At 36.1% G+C, this 21160-nt stretch overlaps 1 protein-coding gene and 2 pseudogenes across 1 annotated transcript; 2 read left to right on the top strand and 1 right to left on the bottom strand.

Annotated features, from left to right (window-relative positions):
- The first annotated feature begins 954 nt into the window (after nt 1-954).
- LOC129249885 (uncharacterized) lies at nt 955-3587 on the top strand. The gene is made up of 4 exons (XM_054889558.1): nt 955-1203; nt 1325-1441; nt 1513-1796; nt 1856-3587. Coding segments are annotated over exons 1-4 (546 nt in total). The 5' UTR covers nt 955-1059; the 3' UTR covers nt 1857-3587.
- Nucleotides 3588-5592: 2005 nt separating this feature from the next.
- On the top strand, nt 5593-16226 carry LOC129250554 (uncharacterized; annotated as a pseudogene).
- Nucleotides 16227-16999: 773 nt separating this feature from the next.
- LOC129250553 (uncharacterized) lies at nt 17000-20903 on the bottom strand (annotated as a pseudogene).
- Nucleotides 20904-21160: the final 257 nt, after the last annotated feature.

Genomic DNA, 21160 nt, shown 5'->3' with positions numbered 1-21160 from the left:
GGTCTGGAATTTTTAGTTTCCACACCACCATTGAGGTTAGTATTTAGTGTGCGGTTGCCCAATAGCCTTATATCACTCGTAAACACCTACATATACTAAAAATAAGCACAATCCGTATGAAATACGTACATACATAAGCCAAAAAATTAAAAATTTTTATGTAAATGAAATTATTTAAAACTGATATACATAAGTAATTTAATAATAATAAAGTTATGAACCCGAAAAACATAAGTTTTAATTAAAACATGACTTATTGCGATATTTTGATATAACACAGAAAGTGGGTAACACAAAAAAAATTCTCAAACAGCGAACAGAATAAGTTAAAGCAGATTACGTTTAATTTTTGTAAAATATCTCAAACACAAATTCAGTTCCCTTACCTACGCTTTTCCATAATAGAATATTTACGTATATACAAATTAACATAAACCAATACACAGTTTTCAATAAAATTACATTATGTACATAAGACTAATTAAAAGTAGAAGTCGAAAAGGATATAACGAGCTTTGGATTCTACAAACTCACTTCAATTCAAATTATTACATTTCAATTGAATTAATTTTAAGACAAGTAATTATAAACATTTCAACACGTCATTTCTCCATTAAGCAAAAACGAACTGTTTTCGTCTGTTGTTTTTGGCGCGTTTCTTCTGGCATTCTACAATTTCGCCTATCAGCTGTTCAAAATCCCATAATGTGTGAGTGCTGCCAAGTTTTTAAACGTCCTCATGGGCGCGCTCTCTCTCAAAATGAAGAAGTTTCACATCTTATCATCTATGACAGTTGCTTCATTCGTTTTCTTCTTTTGTGTGAAAAATTACTGTAATCAACCAATTTTGAAAATGGAATACAAGTGGGATCGAAGAAACATTGAAAAATTAATAATGTATATTCAAGAAAATGCTTGTTTGTACAGCATTAAATCAAGTGAGTATATGAACCGAGCGAAAAAACCATTTGCGGAAATACAAAAAAAAAATGGAAACAGAAATGGTTGGGATCACACAAGACGACATAAAAAAAATGGAAAAACCTCCGTCGTCAATATATGAGGGAGCTTCGTTTATTAAAAAACCCCAAGAAAAGTGGAAGCGGTGTAAATGATGTATACGAAACAAAGCTTTGGTGTTTTGATCAGCTCTCGTTTCTAGAAGGCCATGTAGCAACCAGACAGCGCCAATACAATACTGAGGTAATATTAAAATGCAATATGTTACAAATTTTAAGAAAATATAAATTGTGGTATCGTAAGACGTATACTATATAACTGATATGAAAGAATAATTAACATAGGACACAGTTTTTTTTTTCAGATGCCTTCTTCTTCTTCGAGTAGCTCAACTTATACGAATACAGAAAATAGCAACTTTATGAGTACAGAAAGCAATAGCTCGAGCGTTAACGATGAACCATCGAAAATACGAAAAAAGGTACATAACATTACGATTAATAAAAAATATATATTATATAATTTGGTTTTTTTTTATATAAACGTAACCAGTTTGGACAAATGCAACGGGAATTCTCTTTATTTAAGACAATGATTCAAAAAAAGAAAAACTCCCGAAAATCCGCTTGGTTGGGAGCTTTGGTTGCCAATCAAATGGAGGAAATAGACCATGACGAACAACAGAGCGCTGCTTGGGAAACACAGTCGGTAATAAAAAGATATGTTGATGAATCCAATCATGGCACTCTTGCGTCATTAACAACATCATCATCATCAGACAAGGACTTACTGCAGCTGTCCATGGATGGAGTGCTTTACCAGGATGATTTTTGCTAGTAATTTAAAAAACCTATGAGACATGTTTATGTTGACTTCCACTTTTTGCCGTTTCTAGATACTTAAGCGCCAAAAAAAGTGATACTGCGTGTAAAGCCACCAATTCCATGATGTTGTTGTAGCAGTACCTTTGCCCTGTCAGTGTAGTGAATTCACCGGTCGTCTTCGTCTAGCTTATTTTACGGTAGGCCCAGGAAACTAGCTGTTTCGACGGGTTGGGTCCAGAGGGAAAGAGGTGTTAGATGAGTGTGTTTGATGGGGCATGTGAAAAGGGGTGTGGGGTGACAATCTTTAGACAGTCAGTAAACGACATTCACCGGGAGACCGTCACCACTTTCTTAAGCTATCATCCTGTGAATGCCGCAATCAGCAGACGAAGAGCACCAGCTTCCTCATGAGACACGTGTAACACTGGCACAATTACGTTCTGGATACTGTAGCAGGTTAAACTCCTACTTATCCAGAATCGACCCCGACATACCAAACATATGTCCGGCATGTGAAGGCACCCCTCGCGACACTAACCACCTTTTCACATGCCCTCTAAAACCGACTCATCTAACACCCCTCTCCCTCTGGACCCAACCCGTCGAAACAGCATGTTTCCTGGGCCTTCCTTTAGATGAGCTAGACGCAGATGACCAATGATATGCCCTACACTGGCGGGGCTTGTATTACTGTTAACAAACAAACAAACAAACTGTGTTTAAAGCCATAATTCCTATAATAGTCCTATAATATTAAGTTAAGTCGAAGAAATCTGAAAACCAAAGTGCCTAGGAAATATAAGACTGTGTTTCAAGCCATAATTCCTATAATATTTAAGTTAAGTCGAAGAAATTCAAAAACCAAAGGATCTAAAAAATATGAGACTGTGTTTTAAGTCATAATTTCCATGTATTTGAAGTTAAGTATTTATACATGAAGTATATATAATTTAATTTTATTTATTCAAATACAAAAGTTTATATAAAGGGTGGTTAAATTTCAAGGGTCGATGTTGAATGTGAACCACACCTAAACGTCAACGACACCGTTGGACTTCTTTCTTTGGGGTTATTTGAAAGAGAAGATGTACGTCGATAAGACAGCAACAATTCAAGAGCTAAAGGATGAGATAATTCCGCACATTAACGGCATAGAACCTCAATTATGCTTCAGCGTCATCGAAAATTTGGACCATCGGATGGAGATGTGCCGTCGAGGCCGCGGCGGCCATTTGGCCGATATTTTGTTCCATACGTAATTGAGCTATACCAATATTATCATAATAAGGAGAAATGACAATAATTTCCAAAAAACAAAATGTATTTTATTCAAAATCAACACCGGCCCTTGAACTTAACCACCCTTTACATATATATAGGGTCCGCCATATAACTTTACGGAACTAAAAATGCTATAAAAAATAAACTACTTAATATTTTTCCAAACTGTTTTTTTTATTTTGAAGTACAATCCTTCCGGTTAATGATGGAACACAACTTAATTCATATGACTGCCTCGGCTAGCCATGCACCATCCCATACGATCGGTCCAATTTTTCAACACATTTTCGATTGTATGTGGCTGTATTTCAGCTATGACATCGCGTATGTTGGTCTTCAGTTCACCAATTGTTGCTGGTTTATTTTCGGGTGTACGCACGGTTTTTGGTCGGTCACGCGTTGGTTTGTCAATAAGCAACCCAGTTTCTCTTACTTTTTTCCCAAAGTAATGCACATATGCTTCATTCGGTGCTTTTCTTCTTCCCATTGCCGTACGTAATTTTCGTACACATTCTGCAACATTACCATGATTTTCAAAGTAATGTCGCAATATTTCCCAGCGTATAGACAACCATTTTCGTTCAGCGAAAGAACAAAACTAATTTTCTGTCAAATCAGGTGACAGCTAAGTGTTACCATTCTTCAAATAATACCTAGTTCAAATCCGTAACGATAGATGGCGGGCCCTGTACATTTACGTTAATAAAAATTAAACAAATTATTTATTATTTAAATAATCCAGTTTGCCTTCTTCATTGAAATATTTAAGAAACTCTTGACGAACAGTCACCGCTTCACCTTTTCTTGGATTATATAATATATTCGAACCAGTTGGGCAGTTATTGTTTACAGTTTCTACATTTCCGCTACCATCAGTGTATGTTTCGCCATTTTCAATCAGATAATTATGTAAAGTACAGCACCTTAATACGATTTCCTCTACAGTGACCACATATAGATTTTTAGGAGCAAGAAAAATGCAAAATCGGTTCGAAAAAATTCCAAATGCATGTTCCACTACATGCCTTACCCGGGAGAGTCTTCGATTGAAAACTTGTTTTTCTTGACATTGCGTGTAGTAAGGATATGGCTTCATTAAATGCACCTGCAGAGGAAATGCATCGTCTCCAGCTACAACATACGGAACGCTTCGATTGTTTCCAATTAAAGCTGCTTTTGCTTTCTTGAAGAACAGTACTTAACTTGCTTTGTAGAAAAACTCCAGCATCATTACTGCGACCGTTGCAACCCACGTCAACGAAAATAAATTTACAATTAGCATCCATCAGGGCTAATAAAATGATGCAGTTAGTGCCTTTGTAATTATAGTAAAAAGCTCCGTCAGCGAGTGAGGGACGGAAAGTTATATGCTTTCCATCTCATGCGCCAATGCAATTAGGGAATTGCCACTTAACCGCAAATTCGGTTGCTATAGCCTCCCATTCGGATTTGCTGCTCGGAAACTACGAAAAAACTTGTTATTAATTCCGAAATATTTATTACTAGCGACCCGCCCCGTCTTCGCACGGGTGCACAGCCGATACTAAATATATCTCTATTAGAACTAACTAAAGGACCGCCCGCAAAGTGCTAACTAAGTCTTGCTCCCGGCAAAAGTGTTCACTTCTGCCTGCAGTGCCGCAGTGCAACCTGTTGTTTTAGGATACATAACTAAATTATTGTAGAGCTTCTCTATAAACAACATTTGACGTTAAATTATTTTCAGCTAACAAAATATACTGATGGTCGGGAGCCCCGACCCGTGATAGGGCAACGTAAAGTTGCCCATGCGTAAAACATTCTTTTCGTAAATCAATTCCTACTAATTTGAATGTTTGGCCTTGTGATTTGTTTATCGTTAGTGCGAAAGAAATTTTTACTGGAAATTGGAGCCTTTTGAAAGGTATTGGCAAATCAGTAGGGATCATGGGTATTCTTGGTATATGAGCTAATTCACCAGCTGCAGGGCCGGTGATAATCTTCGCTACTATTAAATTATCTTTTAGCTCCTTGATAAGAAGTCTCGTACCATTGCACATGTTGGGGGGGCTCAAATTTCTGAGAAGCATTATCGGCGTGCCAACTTTTAACGATAGTTCATGAGGTGGTAGCCCAGCGGGGTTCAGGGAATTTAAAAATTCCTGGGGGTAGTGCACTGCGTCCTCGATGTTAGTGACGGTGTCTATGGATTTATAGCACTTAACTTCACCCGGTACTTTCTGCATAATTAAATTGTTTATTTCGTTGACTGTTTCATTCCTGGGAGAAACTATTGCTCTACCACACAGCCAACGAAAATCATTTTGATCTAAGTTTTCGATGTCAGGATATATAGCATCTATCAGACTATCTAAATTATGGACTATTTGGCCTAGAGACTCATCCAAAGTAACCGCATAATCGGTGCCCAAATTTAAAGATGGAAAAATTCCTTCTCCAAGTTTCAGAAGCTGTTGTGGAAAGTTGCTATGCATATTTCCATGTAGATGAGCTCTCATATTGGTGCGCAAATTCAAATGTTGTACAGATGTCCAAAGGTGAGATGATTTTAAACATGCTTTCATAATATCTGCTCGCGTACCTCTGTTGACGACTGGAAGCGTTTGTCGGAAATCTCCAGCAAATACAAAAGTGATACCACCCATGACATTAGCAGAGCTTCGGAGGTCTCTTAAAGTACGGTCCACGGTCTCCACATGAGCTCTATGACTCATGGTGCATTCATCCCATATTACCAACGACGCGTCTTGCAGCAACTTACCAAGAGACCCATTTTTCCGAATAGAGCATGTAGACCGTTGATCTAAAGATACGGATAGCGGGAGTTTAAACGTAGAGTGAGCAGTTTTTCCTTCGTTCAAGAGAGTTGCAGCAATTCCTGACGAAGCAACTGCAATCGCTATCTTCCCTGATTGCCGTATCTTAGCAAGTATCAAATTTGCGAGAAAAGTCTTTCCAGTGCCTCCTGGTGCGTCCAAAAAAAAATAATCTCCCCATGTTATTGATCACGCTGTCCACAATAGTATCATAAGCATGTCTTTGATCCGGTACTAATTTGGGCACATTGTCATTAACAAACGCTGTTAGATCATTTCTGTTATACTGTTGTACCATTGTGTCAATAGTATTATTCTGGGTACGAACGGGAGAAGGTAATCCAAAATCACTTAAATTTTTGTCGTTTAATTTTATAAGTTTGTTTTCAATTTCAATTAATCCTTCATTATAAACTTCAGTGAAGGGTAAAGTGTTATCCTGATTCTGTTGTCTGATCCGATATCTAATATCTTCACAGAACTGATCTTTGAAAGTATCCCATAACTTCAATGGTTCCGATGGTTGACAAAATAAAAGTATGACTACAAACAACTCCCTTAGTTTTTTTGGACACTGTGACAACGAAGCTTCGCTTAAAGTATTTCCCCAATGGTCATCGTTTTCAAGTAAACCTCGGTCACGGCATGCTGCTTGATACGTCTCTTTGACAATACCATTTACAGTTTTAAGGTATGCAAATGAGGTCGGACCGCGTACGTGGTGCAGTAGAATCCTAAGATAAAAACACTCTGATTGGGATGGATGTATCCCGTAGACTCTACCTAAAGCGGCATCTTTTTTTATCCCCGGATGTCCAACTACATCTTCACCACGCCTCCTTCTAGTGAATTTATTATTTGCCCATGTATAGTATTGCGGGACTTCATGATACAGAAGCGTTTTCGCAAATTCATCTTCATTACAGAGAGAAAAAAATGCCAGTAATGTGGTATTGCGTGGGTTTTGGACAATTCGATGAGCTGTCCCTGGTGTAAAATACACCCTTTGACCGTTCTCTAGATGAACGGCCAAATGCACTACAGTAGGATGCCGCTCGTGAATAGGAAATTCAAATAAGCGCCAGACAGCTTCAGATGTGCTTATGTACCTTCCATTTAAATAGTTTTCGACCTCATCGTGTGGGTTTCTAAGGCTAAAAGTTGCCTGATCCGAACCTTTATTTATATATTTACATATATATTTAATCGCTTGGACAGTGTGGCAATACTCCACGTTTATATGAGCATTAAAAGTCTTACATAGTAGCGGGGAGTATGGAACAATCCACCTATTATCTATCGTCACCATGTTGCCCCTGAGTTGTAACGTAGTGCTCCGGCCGCCATTTTCTGTATCGCGCCTACGATAAACTGGATACCCATCCTCTCCGGTCTGGGTGTCGTTAATGAAACGCCGAGGGTATTTTTTTGTGCAGACACCGTTCTTCATGCATGGTGCAGCTAAATTATGTTCTCCGCAGGGTCCATGTACCATATTTTTAGTTATAATGTCGTGTAGTACCGGATCAATTTGTTGATCGGGTAGCTCCGCAACTATGACACTGTCGATCTCATCTGGTTGTATTTTAGTTTCTAGCCAGAACAGCAAATGACAATGAGGTAAACCGCGCTTCTGCCACTCTACACTTGCCATATAACATTTTACTTTACCGAATATCTGTTCTTTGACAAATAATTTGATGAATTTCTTCATTTTTAAATGAAACACACGTGAAATTATGTCATGACGGTCGAAAGACCGTTGTCCTGGTAGCAGCTCTGCTTTAATTTCAGGCCATTCGGGGTTGCATGTAAAAGTGACAAATAAGTCAGGTCTACCATAATTTCGGACGTACGTCATCGCGTCCTGCGTTTTCTCGTGCATGAAACGTGGAGAACCCGTAAATGATGATGGCAATATGACATGTTGACCGATATTTGATGGGTCAACATTTGCGTCTTGATTTAAGGCATCTCTGAGATGGATGTAGTCATCAGCCCTCAGTCTTTGTTGATTCCGCGAAATATAATTTAATCTTTCCGATATCATTTTCGCCATCATGTCAACACAATATTGACTAAATAAGTCTCTGTAATAATGTAACGGATTAAAAGAGTTAGTTCTAAACATTAATCTAAATGCATAAAATTGCATACACGACACAGTTTTATTACGCGCAGAACCCTGCTGAGGAATAGTCAAATAATAACCGTCTTCACCTGTCACAAACATTACAGGATACTGTAGTGGATCATAGGACCGATGTAGCTCAGAAACCTTTGTCGGACCTTTGTCTTCATCGACCAAGAGAACGGCTACCTCGTTTACAGTAGGAGCATTGTATCTGCCTCTGTGTGCTGTCTGTGGAGTGCGATCAGAATGAATAATTAGCTTTAAATTATGTAATGAGTTAAGTTCTAAGTTTTGTTTAAAACTTCGTAAATACACGTTATGATTATTCAAAGTGGTCTGTAATTCGCGAATTAAATCCATTTTTAAGGTTGGTGCGATGCTTGATCGCAATGATAACTGGTCTGCATCCGAAATAAAATATATTTGCAGGAACTGTGGGTTTTGGCCTGATGATGGTAAAAGGCTACCAATGAGATGATACACCTGTCCTTCAATTTTAAAAGTGGGCATAAAATTTCCTTCCCTGATTTCTTTTGCGCCAAACGAAGTCATTTGAAAAATACTATTGTATTTACGTATGTTTGTTAAAAAATGACCAGATAATGGATGGTTATTAGTTAAAAGATTTTTTATTGGTTGTGGCGGCTCCTGAAGGTTAGGAAGACACACTTTACCTGAAGCACAACACATACCATTAGGTTCGTCCTCCCATTTCTTGGCAGAGCAGTTAGAGCAGATCTTATTCATGACTCCGATTTGGACGGACGCTTGTTGTGAATAATCAAGCTGCGGATCATATCTGAAAGCCAGTCTGTTCCTGTTAGCTAAAATTCGATTGCGCACTCTATTTGTGGACAACTGCTGCCTCTCTGCTTGAGCTCTAAGTCGCTGCAAACGCTCGACACTCGACTCTCTTTCGCGCAACTGAGAGGTCCGTATATTTTGTTCATGAAGACGTTGGGAACGCTCCAGCCTCGACTCTCGTGCACGTAACTCAGAGGTCCTTACATTTTGTTCATGAAGACGTTGGGAACGCTCCAGCCTCGACTCTCGTGCACGTAACTCAGAGGTTCTCTGATTTTGTTCAGCAAGGCGTTGTGAACGTTCAGGTGAAGATTCTCCTATACGACGTATTTTTGCTGCTCGTGCTCGAGAACTATGTTTAGAAAGTTGAGACCTGGCTCCCCTAGGCATTTTCAAATGTTTAAGAAAATGGATATAGCGTGTAATATTCTAGCTCTGAAAAAAACTGTTGTTTAGCCCTGAAAAGAACTGTTGGTTAGCCCTGAAAAGAACTGTTTGTTAGCCCTGAAAATAACTATTGTATAGTTTATCGTGTGTAGACAACTGTTCACTGCGCGAGTGCCGAGTGCTCTGAGAAGAACATTTGCGTAGGTGTAGTTTTAAGAACAAAATCTAAAAAAAATCTCATGAAAATTATTAGACTTCGCGCACGACCGCTGCGTAGTGCTGTGCGTGTAATTGCTGTCGGGTTCTTCCCGCTAAGTTGGCGCCGCTAAAATTGCGCGCACGTGTTCGCTGTAACACGTGTTGTGTGGGAAAAACAATTGTCGTTGTGCGGGTAGCGAAGATCGCTATAATTGTGCGTGCCTGATCGGCGTAACTGAGTGTGCGAAAGACTATTGTTAAACTGCGCGTGTAATTGTCGGCGGATTCTTCCCGTTAAGTGGGCGCCGGTATAATTGCGCGGAACCGTTCGGTGTAACACGTGTTGCGTGGGAAAAACAATTATCGTTGTGCGGGTAGCGAGGAACGCTATAATTGCGCGTGCTTGTTCCGCGTAATTTCTATTGTGGGAAAAACAATTATCGTTGTGCGGGCAATTACCGGTGGGTTTATCGCGTGTAGACAACTGTTCACTGTGCGAGTGCCGAGTGTTCTGAGAAGAACTTTTGCGTAGGTGTAGTTTTAAGAACAAAATCTAAAAAAAATCTCATGAAAATTATTAGACTTCGCGCACGACCGCTGCATAGGGAGCCGGCCTCGACACTCGACTCTCGTAGGCGTACCTGAGAGTTTCTCTGATTTTGTTCAGCAAGGCGTTGTGAATGTTCAGGTGAAGATTCTCCTATACGACGTATTTTTGCTGCTCGTGCTTGAGAACTATGTTTAGAAAGTTGAGACCTGGTTCTCTTAGGCATTTTCAAATGTTTAAGAAAATGGATATAGCGTGTAATATTCTAGCTCTGAAAAAAACTGTTGTTTAGCCCTGAAAAGAACTGTTGGTTAGCCCTGAAAAGAACTGTTTGTTAGCCCTGAAAATAACTATTGTATAGCTATGAGAAGGACTGTTGTTTAGCTCTGAGAAGAACTTTTGCGTAGGTGTAGTTTTAAGAACAAAATCTAAAAAAAATCTCATGAAAATTATTAGACTTCGCGCTCGACCGCTGCGTAGGGAGCCGATCTCGCGTCTGAGCCGCGCGGGTACCTTACTCATAGATCTAAACACCCCTCTCCCGCACGCGCACCACTGGCCTTGGTGACGCCCACTTCGCAATGGGCCGTGCAGCAGAAATCGTAATATTTTAATTTCACCACAACTTCAAAACCAAACGTCCAATTTTAATCATTCAAAGACCAAATATTATCAACATAAACTGTACTTATTGATGAAATAATTTCTTTTGATAAGTATTAATAGCATGAGTAAAATAAACGCGTTTAAATGTAGTCCAAAAAAAATTCAAGATTTTTAAATAAAAATGTGGTTCTTGTGCCTCACTCGACATAGATAGGTATAGTGTGTCACGGACTTTTTTGTAGATATTTATAAGATCTACTATTAATTATAACGTTTTATGGTTCTGTCTTTTGTAGTTTAGGCAGCGTACGCAAAATAAGAAACTTCTTTGGTTGATTTTTTCCAGTTTGTATCCAAAAAATTCAAATATCTTACGGAACCCTATTTTTTCCAAAATAAAATATAGTCTGTGTTACTCGTGGATAATGTAGCTTTCGAATTGTGAAAGAATTTTTAAAATCGGCCCAGTAGTTTTTGAGCCTATTCATTACAACCAAACAAACAAAGTTTTCCTCTTTATAATATTAGTGTAGAAGTGTAGATACACGTCCGAAGGTTACCCGGGTCCACGTTTTGACCTATATCTCGAGACCCTATCTACCAATAGGTATCCAAACAATACGGAAATCATTCTTCAATACCTACTTAACAATGTGTGTAAGTTTTGTTTAATTCGGTGCAAAGACACGGCGGGTCCACGTTTTGGCATATATTTCCAGACCCTAGTCATCAATAGGTATGAAAATTACCCCGTATTAAAGCACTTATCAACAGCTTTCATTTGATACCCATATTGTACATACACAACCAAAGGTTACCCGGGTCCACGTTTTGACCTATATCTCGAGACCCCAGTCACGGAGCGGCATGAAAAATACTCCGTACTAAAGCATTCACCAACAGCTTCAATTTGATATCCATATTGTACAAAGACATTCTAGGGTCCACGTTTTGGTCTCTATCTCAAGACCCTAGTCACGGAGCGGCATGAAAAATACTCTGAACTAAAGCATTCACCAACAGCTTCCATTTGATACCCATATTGTACATACACATCCGAAGGTTACTCGGGTCCACGTTTTGACCTATATCTCGAGACCCTATCTACCAATAAGTATCCAAACTATACGGAAACCATCTTCAATACCTCCTTAACAATGTGGGTAAGTTTGGTTTAATTCGGTGCAAAGACACGGCGGGTCCACGTTTTGGCATATATTTCCAGACCCTAGTCATCATTAGGTATGAAAATTAGCCCGTATTAAAGCACTTATCAACAGCTTTCATTTGATACCCATATTGTACATACACAACCAAAGGTTACCCGGGTCCACGTTTTGACCTATATCTCGAGACCCCAGTCACGGAGCGGCATGAAAAATACTCTGTACTAAAGCATTCACCAACAGCTTTCATTTGATACCCATATTGTACATACACGTCCGAAGGTTACCCGGGTCCACGTTTTGACCTATATCTCGAGCCCTATTTAGAAAATAAAATATAATCCATGTTACTCGTGGATAATGTAGCTTTCGAATGGTGAAAGAATTTTTAAAATCGGTCCAGTAGTTTTTGAGCCTATTCGTAACAAACAAACAAACAAAGTTTTCCTCTTTATAATATTAGTATAGATATTCTAAAATGTATGCATATCTTTAAATATGACTATTTTAATGTGTTAAACAAAACACTGCACACCTCGGGAACTATCCTGCTATCCTGATCGCATTTGGTCTTTCGCCATTCCTTTATCCATTGCCGCTTGGACATCTTGATAGGCAAGGATGAAGGTTTCTCGCCCAAATTTGCTAATCCTAATTGGAACAACATCCCTCCATTTGTGGAACAACATCAAGGCGCACACCACAAATAGGAGGAGGAGCTCGGCCAAACACCCAAAAAGGGTGTACGCGCCAATTATATATACATATGTAGTGAGTACCCTAACTACAAGTATAACAGGAGGTGGCAACATTGAAACGGCTAATTATTAGGAACCGTATCTAAGTTCGCTGAAGAAAATTGAATTGCAACTGCCTATTCATTCGATGTAAAAACTCACGCGAGTACACAACAAAATATTTGTCTGTTATAATTACTTTGATTTGAATAAACGAAATATAGAACATCGAGGTTCTATACATATATCATTGGAGTATAATTTAACAATTTAATGTGCACATTTTACAAGCATGTAGATACTTACCTAAAAGTATTTCTTCTTTATCATCGGAGTCTAATTCCGCAGCCTCCCCAATGCATTGCCATATGCTTTTAATTAGTTCACATTTTTGTTTGTAATCCATATTTACTCGCAATAAACTAATATATTTCTACGCAATATAAAATTAAAAAAAATAACGGCTAGACAAATGAGAGAAATTTGAAAAGATGCCAACGAATGTTGCGGAAAACATTTTTGCCCGTGTGACCGCGAATGAAACATCAAAAGAAAATTTTAGGTGTCTCCCTTCCAGATGTCTGCGAGTGTAAATCCGGTGTTAGCAGTCTCTTAACTCCAAGTTCTTTTGGTTCATATTTAAATAAATTTAATAATTTTCACATTTTTGTCCTTATAAATAGATATGTATGTATGTATGTACATATGTACGTGTATACCAAATATCACTCTTATGTGAACGTAGAAAAACAACCACGCATACAAAAAAGCATATACTATTCCCTTCGACAAAATTTACCTATCCCTAATCCAAACATATGCACGTACATATAAGGCCGCATACATACATATGTACAAAGTACCGACACGCACTCGCCACAGCAAAAATATCACCATTTGCCAAATTCGGAACAATTATATCCCTACAAGACAGTGCTGAGTACTTTCGCCAAAAATTCCAACACATTGACAAATATTTTATTAGTCTCTAATACATGCGCATTGACAAATTGAAAAATATTGTCGAATGAGCAAAAGAGATAACTAAATGTGAGACTTTTTTTCTCGTGAAGGCGCTGTTGAAATGCTCCTTTTTTATACTATTCGTCAGTAATACCACAACGGGAGAAATATTGATTGGGTATTTTTAAAGCAAAAATTGGGAATTTACAGTTTACTTATTTTCATTGATGTAGATACATATAAGTATAAAAAAATAAGCACACTCAGTATAAAATACATAAATAAGCAAAAAATTAAAAACACATACATATTTACATACAAAAACCAACACTCAGTTTTCAATAGAATTACATGTATTCAAAATGTATTCAGGAAAGTGTGATTGAATTTGACAGTGGTCTCATAAAAATTATATCATTACCCAAAAAACATATTATATAATATTTTTAAACAATTAATTATATGTATTACATTTAAATCGGGAAATTTTTCCTTTAACGTAAAAACCAACTGTTTTCGTCAATTATTTTTTGTGCTCTATTTCTGGCAGCACGCCATTCCGACTATTAGTTGTTCCCAGGAATTGGCAATACTAAGAAGTATTGAAAGGAATTTCTAGGCGCGCTTTCTAACAAAAAGCGCATCTAGTTATCCATAATTGTAAAAATTTTCCTCGTGGAAGGCGGTTGTGCTTATTAGGATATTATTTAAAATATTGCCGCAGTGAAAAGTGGATTGTGAATAAATCGAGTGTAAATCAGGTATGCGTATTCAAATTCTAACCAAATGTGATTTTATCGTGGTTTCATAAACATTTTGGTAAAATAAGCATTTTTAACGTTTTACGTTACCGGATTTATATCCGGCCATGGACTGCCACTTCAGCAGTATTCTCCGTATATGTATGGAGAATGCTTATGCTGCTACAACAAAAACAAGAACAAAGTGTGAAGTTGCAGTTTTGTGGCTGCTCTGAACAAATTGTGACATTTTGTTCAAAATAGTGAAAATTGCGATAAAATAATATTTTCATAAAAAGTAAAAATAATAAATATAAAAATAATAATAATAATGAAATAATAATATAGAAATAATAAAAATTTTCTTTTTTTTTTCAGAAGATTATACATTGAATAAAAGCGGCAAGTTGTCATCAATGAAAATATAACGTGAACTTTAAATAAGGTATTGTAAATTACTAACATAAACTTAAGTAGTTAAATACTAACTAACAAAAATTTTCTTTTTTTAGATCATACACGAAATAAATTTGTCTACAATCAAAATTTAAGTTGCAACAACAGAAGTGCATTGACTGACTTACTGCAAACATTGAAGAAGGTTGGGGTTGAAGGAATACCTTTATCCGCTAAAACTCTTTTAGGTACCAGTCGAGAAACAGTAGATATTGTAACAATAGCAGGAGGTGAGTTACTTTTTTTGGGAATTCAGTTTTTTTTTTAAATCAAATAATTTTGAATATTTGAAAGATGTAGATAAGGTTTATATAGACGTTGGAATTGATGGTCTGAAAGTATTTAAAAGTTGGAATCGGACATTATGGCCAATTTTAGGTTCTGTTGTAGGTTTTCCTAAAGAGGACCCTTTCATCATTGGATGCTTTTCAGGCATGGGTAAACCCCATAATATTGATGAATTTTTGAAGCAATTTTGTGAGAAATAATATTTTTAAGAGAGAATGGATTGAAGGTAGGCCCTAATGAAACATTAAAACAATTTGAAATTAGGGTTTTCACCTGCGACTCTCCAGCTCGTGCTTTTGTAACGAGCGTTAAATCGCATACCGGCAGAAATAGTTGTCCAAAGTGCATATGCGAAAATCAGTATAGCCAAAGAAGAGTTAGCTTTTCTAAAACAGTAGGCCAACTAAGAACAGATGACTCTTTTAAAAATAGATTAGATGTAGGTTATCATAGTTTAGAGTATAGGCAACATTCAAGTTTGTGTAAATATCGATATGGTTTCACAATTTCCCTTGGATCCAATGCATTTGGTAGATGTAGGTATAGTGAAGAAAATACTCCAATTGCTTATTAAAAGGGGCAATGTACAAAAATGAATGCGAAATTGGATTATCTCTCAATTTTTGTTCCTTCGGAGTTTTGCAGAATATCCAGGAATCTTGATGAAATAGGCAATTGGAAGTCTACGGAATTTATACAATTTTTATTATATACGGGAATATTTGTTTTAAAAGATTGCATATCAGACGATTTGTACTACCATTTTACTTTATTGCATGCTGGATTTCGACTTCTTTCTTGTGAAAAGTCTTATAAGGTAGAATTGAATGTCGCAAATTAAATTTTGAAAGAATCTGTAAAGTTGTTTGGGGATTTATATGGCGACTATTTAATAAGCTTTAAAGTACACAATTTGCTGCACTTGCCAGATTGCGTAAAACAGTATGGTTCTTTAGATAGTTTTTCTGCTTATAAATTTGAAAATTATATGCAGCATTTAAAAAAATCTATTCACAGATGACGCCATGTACAGCTTTAAGCTTTACAGCAGGAAAGATTCCACTTCTTACACTTAAGGCGGTGGAACTTATATTTGGTAAGTACATAGCAAAAAGAAGAGTGCCTACGAGTTGCTAACAATTATTTCATTTATTAGACCTCTTTTCAGAAAAAACGAAAGAAGATATACAAGGCGCTATTAGAAAGTATGTTAGTTTAAGCCACAATAGATGTAAACAAAAAAAATATATTAATAGAAAAACTTTAAATCTTTAAAGCTGCAAATATGTAATATAAAATTTGAAAATTCTTAGTTTGTAAACAAGGAATGAAAAAAAATATATGTTATTGGAATAAATTTAAATATGTAAATATGTAATATAAAATTTTAAAATACTTAGTTTGTAAACAATAAATGAATATAATAATATAAATGTAATTTCGTTTGTGCTGATGAGTTTGTGATGACAACAATGAGGAGTTTAGGCCATTTGTGCTGATGAGTTTGTGACGACAACAATGAGGAGTTTAGGCCATTTGTGCTGATGAGTTTATGATGACAACAATGAAGAGTTTAGGCCATTTGTGCTGATAAGTTTGTGATGACAACAATGAGGAGTTTAGGCCATTTGTGCTGATCAGTTTGTGATGACAACAATGAGGAGTTCAGTATGCCTTTAGAGTAGCGCAGATATATTTTTCAGTTATAAGCAATTGCTATTGGTAAAAGAGAGATAGAATATCACACCGACAAGGGGAAACTATCAGAACTTTCCCATGGCTAGAACAAAAATGTGTAGTTGGATGAGAATAGTGATGATGATAATGTGAATGCTTATATGATAGTCAGCTGTCTTGTAGGGATATTGCGAAGTTAGCAATATATATGTGCGTACACGCGTTACGGATATGCCGTACATTCACTTTTTATTTTTTATTTAAATTTTAATAAAATATACGCATTCAGATAGATCACATACATATGTACGCACATATATATTGCTAACTTCGCAATATCCCTACAAGACAGCTGACTATCATATAAGCATTCACATTATCATCACTCTTCTTTTTGCTATGTACTTACCAAATATAAGTTCCACCGCCTTAAGTCTAAGAAGTGGAATCTTTCCTGCTGTAAAGCTTAAAGCTGTACATGGCGTCATCTGTGAATAGATTTTTTTAAATGCTGCATATAATTTTCAAATTTATAAGCAGAAAAACTATCTAAAGAACCATACTGTTTTACGCAATCTGGCAAGTGCAGCAAATTGTGTACTTTAAAGCTTATTAAATAGTCGCCATATAAATCCCCAAACAACTTTACAGATTCTTTCAAAATTTAATTTGCGACATTCAATTCTACCTTATAAGACTTTTCATAAGAAAGAAGTCGAAATCCAGCATGCAATAAAGTAAAATGGTAGTACAAATCGTCTGATATGCAATCTTTTAAAACAAATATTCCCGTGTATAATAAAAATTGTATAAATTCCGTAGACTTCCAATTGCCTATTTCATCAAGATTCCTGGATATTCTGCAAAACTCCGAAGGAACAAAACTTGAGAGATAATCCAATTTCGCATTCATTTTTGTACATTGCCCCTTTTAATAAGCAATTGGAGTATTTTCTTCACTATACCTACATCTACCAAATGCATTGGATCCAAGGGAAATTGTGAAACCATATCGATATTTACACAAACTTGAATGTTGCCTATACTCTAAACGATGATAACCTACATCTTATCTATTTTTAAAAGAGTCATCTGTTCTTAGTTGGCCTACTGTTTTAGAAAAGCTAACTCTTCTTTGGCTATACTGATTTTCGCATATGCACTTTGGACAACTATTTCTGCCGGTATGCGATTTAACGCTCGTTACAAAAGCACGAGCTGGAGAGTCGCAGGTGAAAACCCTAATTTCAAATTGTTTTAATGTTTCATTAGGGCCTACCTTCAATCCATTCTCTCTTAAAAATATTATTTCTCACAAAATTGCTTCAAAAATTCATCAATATTATGGGGTTTACCCATGCCTGAAAAGCATCCAATGATGAAAGGGTCCTCTTTAGGAAAACCTACAACAGAACCTAAAATTGGCCATAATGTCCGATTCCAACTTTTAAATACTTTCAGACCATCAATTCCAACGTCTATATAAACCTTATCTACATCTTTCAAATATTCAAAATTATTTGATTTAAAAAAAAAAACTGAATTCCCAAAAAAAATAACTCACCTCCTGCTATTGTTACAATATCTACTGTTTCTCGACTGGTACCTAAAAGAGTTTTAGCGGATAAAGGTATTCCTTTAACCCCAACCTTCTTCAATGTTTGCAGTAAGTCAGTCAATGCACTTCTGTTGTTGCAACTTAAATTTTGATTGTAGACAAATTTATTTCGTGTATGATCTAAAAAAAGAAAATTATTGTTAGTTAGTATTTAACTACTTAAGTTTATGTTAGTAATTTACAATACCTTATTTAAAGTTCACGTTATATTTTCATTGATGACAACTTGCCGCTTTTATTCAATGTATAATCTTCTGAAAAAAAAAGAAAATTTTTATTATTTCTATATTATTATTTCATTATTATTATTATTTTTATATTTATTATTTTTACTTTTTATGAAAATATTATTTTATCGCAATTTTCACTATTTTGAACAAAATATCACAATTTGTTCAGAGCAGCCACAAAACTCCAACTTCACACGTCCTTGTTGTTTTTGTTGTAGCAGCATAATAAAGTGGTGCACAAATGACTTGCTTATTACAAAGCAACAAGTCACACATTGCATGTGACACTGTTTGTGAAGACAAAAACAATGTAGGCACACAACTTGAACAGCAACGAAGAAAAACTGTCTTCAACAAGCAATACTACTTCGGCTCTATCGACAGTGCACGAATTGCACGACGCTGCTTATATGCTTACATGGCAATGGTAGAAAAACATTCTCATACAAGCTTTGCCGAAAGACATCAAGTACAATATGGGAATTGGTGTCATATGTATGTATGTACGTAGTGTGTATTAGCACACCTTCGAGATGTATGAAAATTGCAAACATACACATTTCTGCGCTCCCCGCGCACTTTTGCATATTAAGGGGAGAATATTAATAAATAACGGTAAACTTTCGATGAATAATTTTTAAAGCTATTGAAGTTATGAAATAAGACAGCTTTTAGTAAATTTAAAATCCAATAAAGTGCGCAGAAGAATATTTGCAGGCAAAGTGTAAGTTACATTCAAATATTAATCAAAATTTAATTTTTATTCTACAAAACCATCATACCAAACATTAACTGCCTATTTGATTTTAAAATATCAGGAATTCATGTAAGTAAATAATCCACATTTGACACAATTCACTTGTTTGAATTGAATTGTTTTTCATTGCCTTTCAGTGTCATTGCTTTTCTTGCTATCTTGCCGAAATATGTGTGTTGTGATAATGCTTATGTGTAGTTGGATGAGAATAGTGATGATGATAATGTGAATGCTTATATGATAGTCAGCTGTCTTGTAGGGATATTGCGAAGTTAGCAATATATATGTGCGTACATATGTATGTGATCTATCTGAATGCGTATATTTTATTAAAATTTAAATAAAAAATAAAAAGTGAATGTACGGATATGCCGTACAGTACATTTCGTTGCCCAACAGTACATTTCGAAATCATTTACAAAATAAACTTAGGTAGGAAAATTTTAATTTGTATTAAAATAACTTAAAAACAATGTTGAATAATGTTAATGATATAATATATAAATAAACTATTTGCATCTGTTGGTTTTTGACTTTGGTTTATTAAACAATAAAAAATTGTAACTGACAATGCGGATGCGTGAAAAAGTATAATATCAACGGCAACATTGTGTCGATACAACCAAACACTGAAACTAACTGAAAAAATACAGTTGCCATTGATATTTTTGCTTAATCACTTTTTCACACATCTGCGTTATCAGTTACAATTTTTCGATGTTTAATAAACCAAAGCCAAAACCAACAAATGCAAATAGCTCATTTATCTATTATTAACACTATTCAACAGTGTTTTTAAGTTATTTTAATAAAAATTATAATTTTTCTAAGTTTACTTTGTAAAGGATTTCGAAATGTAATGCTTGGCAACACTGTGTTGTGAGAGAGCAATCAGCTGACAGGGTTCTACGGGAATTTTCAAATATTGGGAAATAAAATCTACGGTACCACGATACGGAAGGAAGGAATTTTTCATTTACATGGGGTTCTTATAAGTTCGATCGTAACAGCTGACAGGGGACTGCGTTTAAATCGTTCACTGTTTTCAGCATACGATACGTCGGTCATGCTGAAAACAGTCACCGACGTACGTAGTCCCTTACCGCAGCCCCTAGAGAGCACAAAATTGAGCAAAACTCATCCCGTAGAGAGCAACTGCGTTCTTTTAGTTACATATTTACACAATACATCGGTTTGTGTGCGTATGTGTTTGGTTGTATCTACACAATGTTGCCATTGATATTTTTGCTTACACACTTTTTCACACATCCGCGTTATCAGTTACAATTTTTCATTGTTTAATAAACCAAAGTCAAAAACCAACAAATGCAAATAGTTCATTTATCTACAATTATCAATATTCAATATTGTTTCTAAGTTATTTTAACAAAAATTAAAATTTATTTTGTAAATGATTTCGAAATGTACTGTTTGGCAACGTTGTGTGGTGAGAGAGCAATCCTGAGAGGAATTTTCAAAAATCATGCCATAAATTTACGATACTCCAATACAGAAGGGAAGTAATTTTTCATTTACATGGGGTTCCCCTCAGTTTGATCGTAACAGCTGACAGGGGAATGTGTTTACGTCGGGGACTGTTTGCAGCATCAGTGTGCGCACTATAAAACACATGCTGTATTTGAACCACAGTCCCTGTTCATTCCACATGATACCGAATTATTCTTATACTTCGCAAAAAGGAGTCACGCAACATGTTTGAGTGGAAAAGGGGTGCCAGTAGTGGCACCCCCCATACAAAATGATGCTTGTTCAAGACTGTGACTATATGTTACTGGGGACTGCGTTTACGTCGGTCACTGTTTTCAGCATAAGTAAACGAAAAGTAATAAAGTGATTCACTACAAGATGCAAGTTTTGTTGCCACTAATTAGTGACTTTTATTTAGCAATCTAGTGATCGAACTCAGAGGAATTTTTGAAGACATTTTATTAGGATAAGAACTTAATAAAT

The sequence above is a fragment of the Anastrepha obliqua genome, chromosome 6 (assembly GCF_027943255.1).
Source record: "Anastrepha obliqua isolate idAnaObli1 chromosome 6, idAnaObli1_1.0, whole genome shotgun sequence".
Lineage (NCBI taxonomy): Eukaryota > Metazoa > Arthropoda > Insecta > Diptera > Tephritidae > Anastrepha > Anastrepha obliqua.
The sequence above is the reverse complement of the archived record's forward strand: the minus strand, read 5'-3'. Positions and strand labels throughout refer to the sequence as shown.

Coding starts and splice junctions, on each gene's coding strand:
- LOC129249885 (XM_054889558.1), top strand. CDS start 1,060: ATGAGGGAGCTTCGTTTATTAAAAAACCCCAAGAAAAGTGGAAGCGGT. Junction 1,204..1,324: donor AGCGCCAATACAATACTGAG/GTAATATTAAAA, acceptor TTTTTTTTTCAG/ATGCCTTCTTCTTCTTCGAG. Junction 1,442..1,512: donor CATCGAAAATACGAAAAAAG/GTACATAACATT, acceptor AAACGTAACCAG/TTTGGACAAATGCAACGGGA.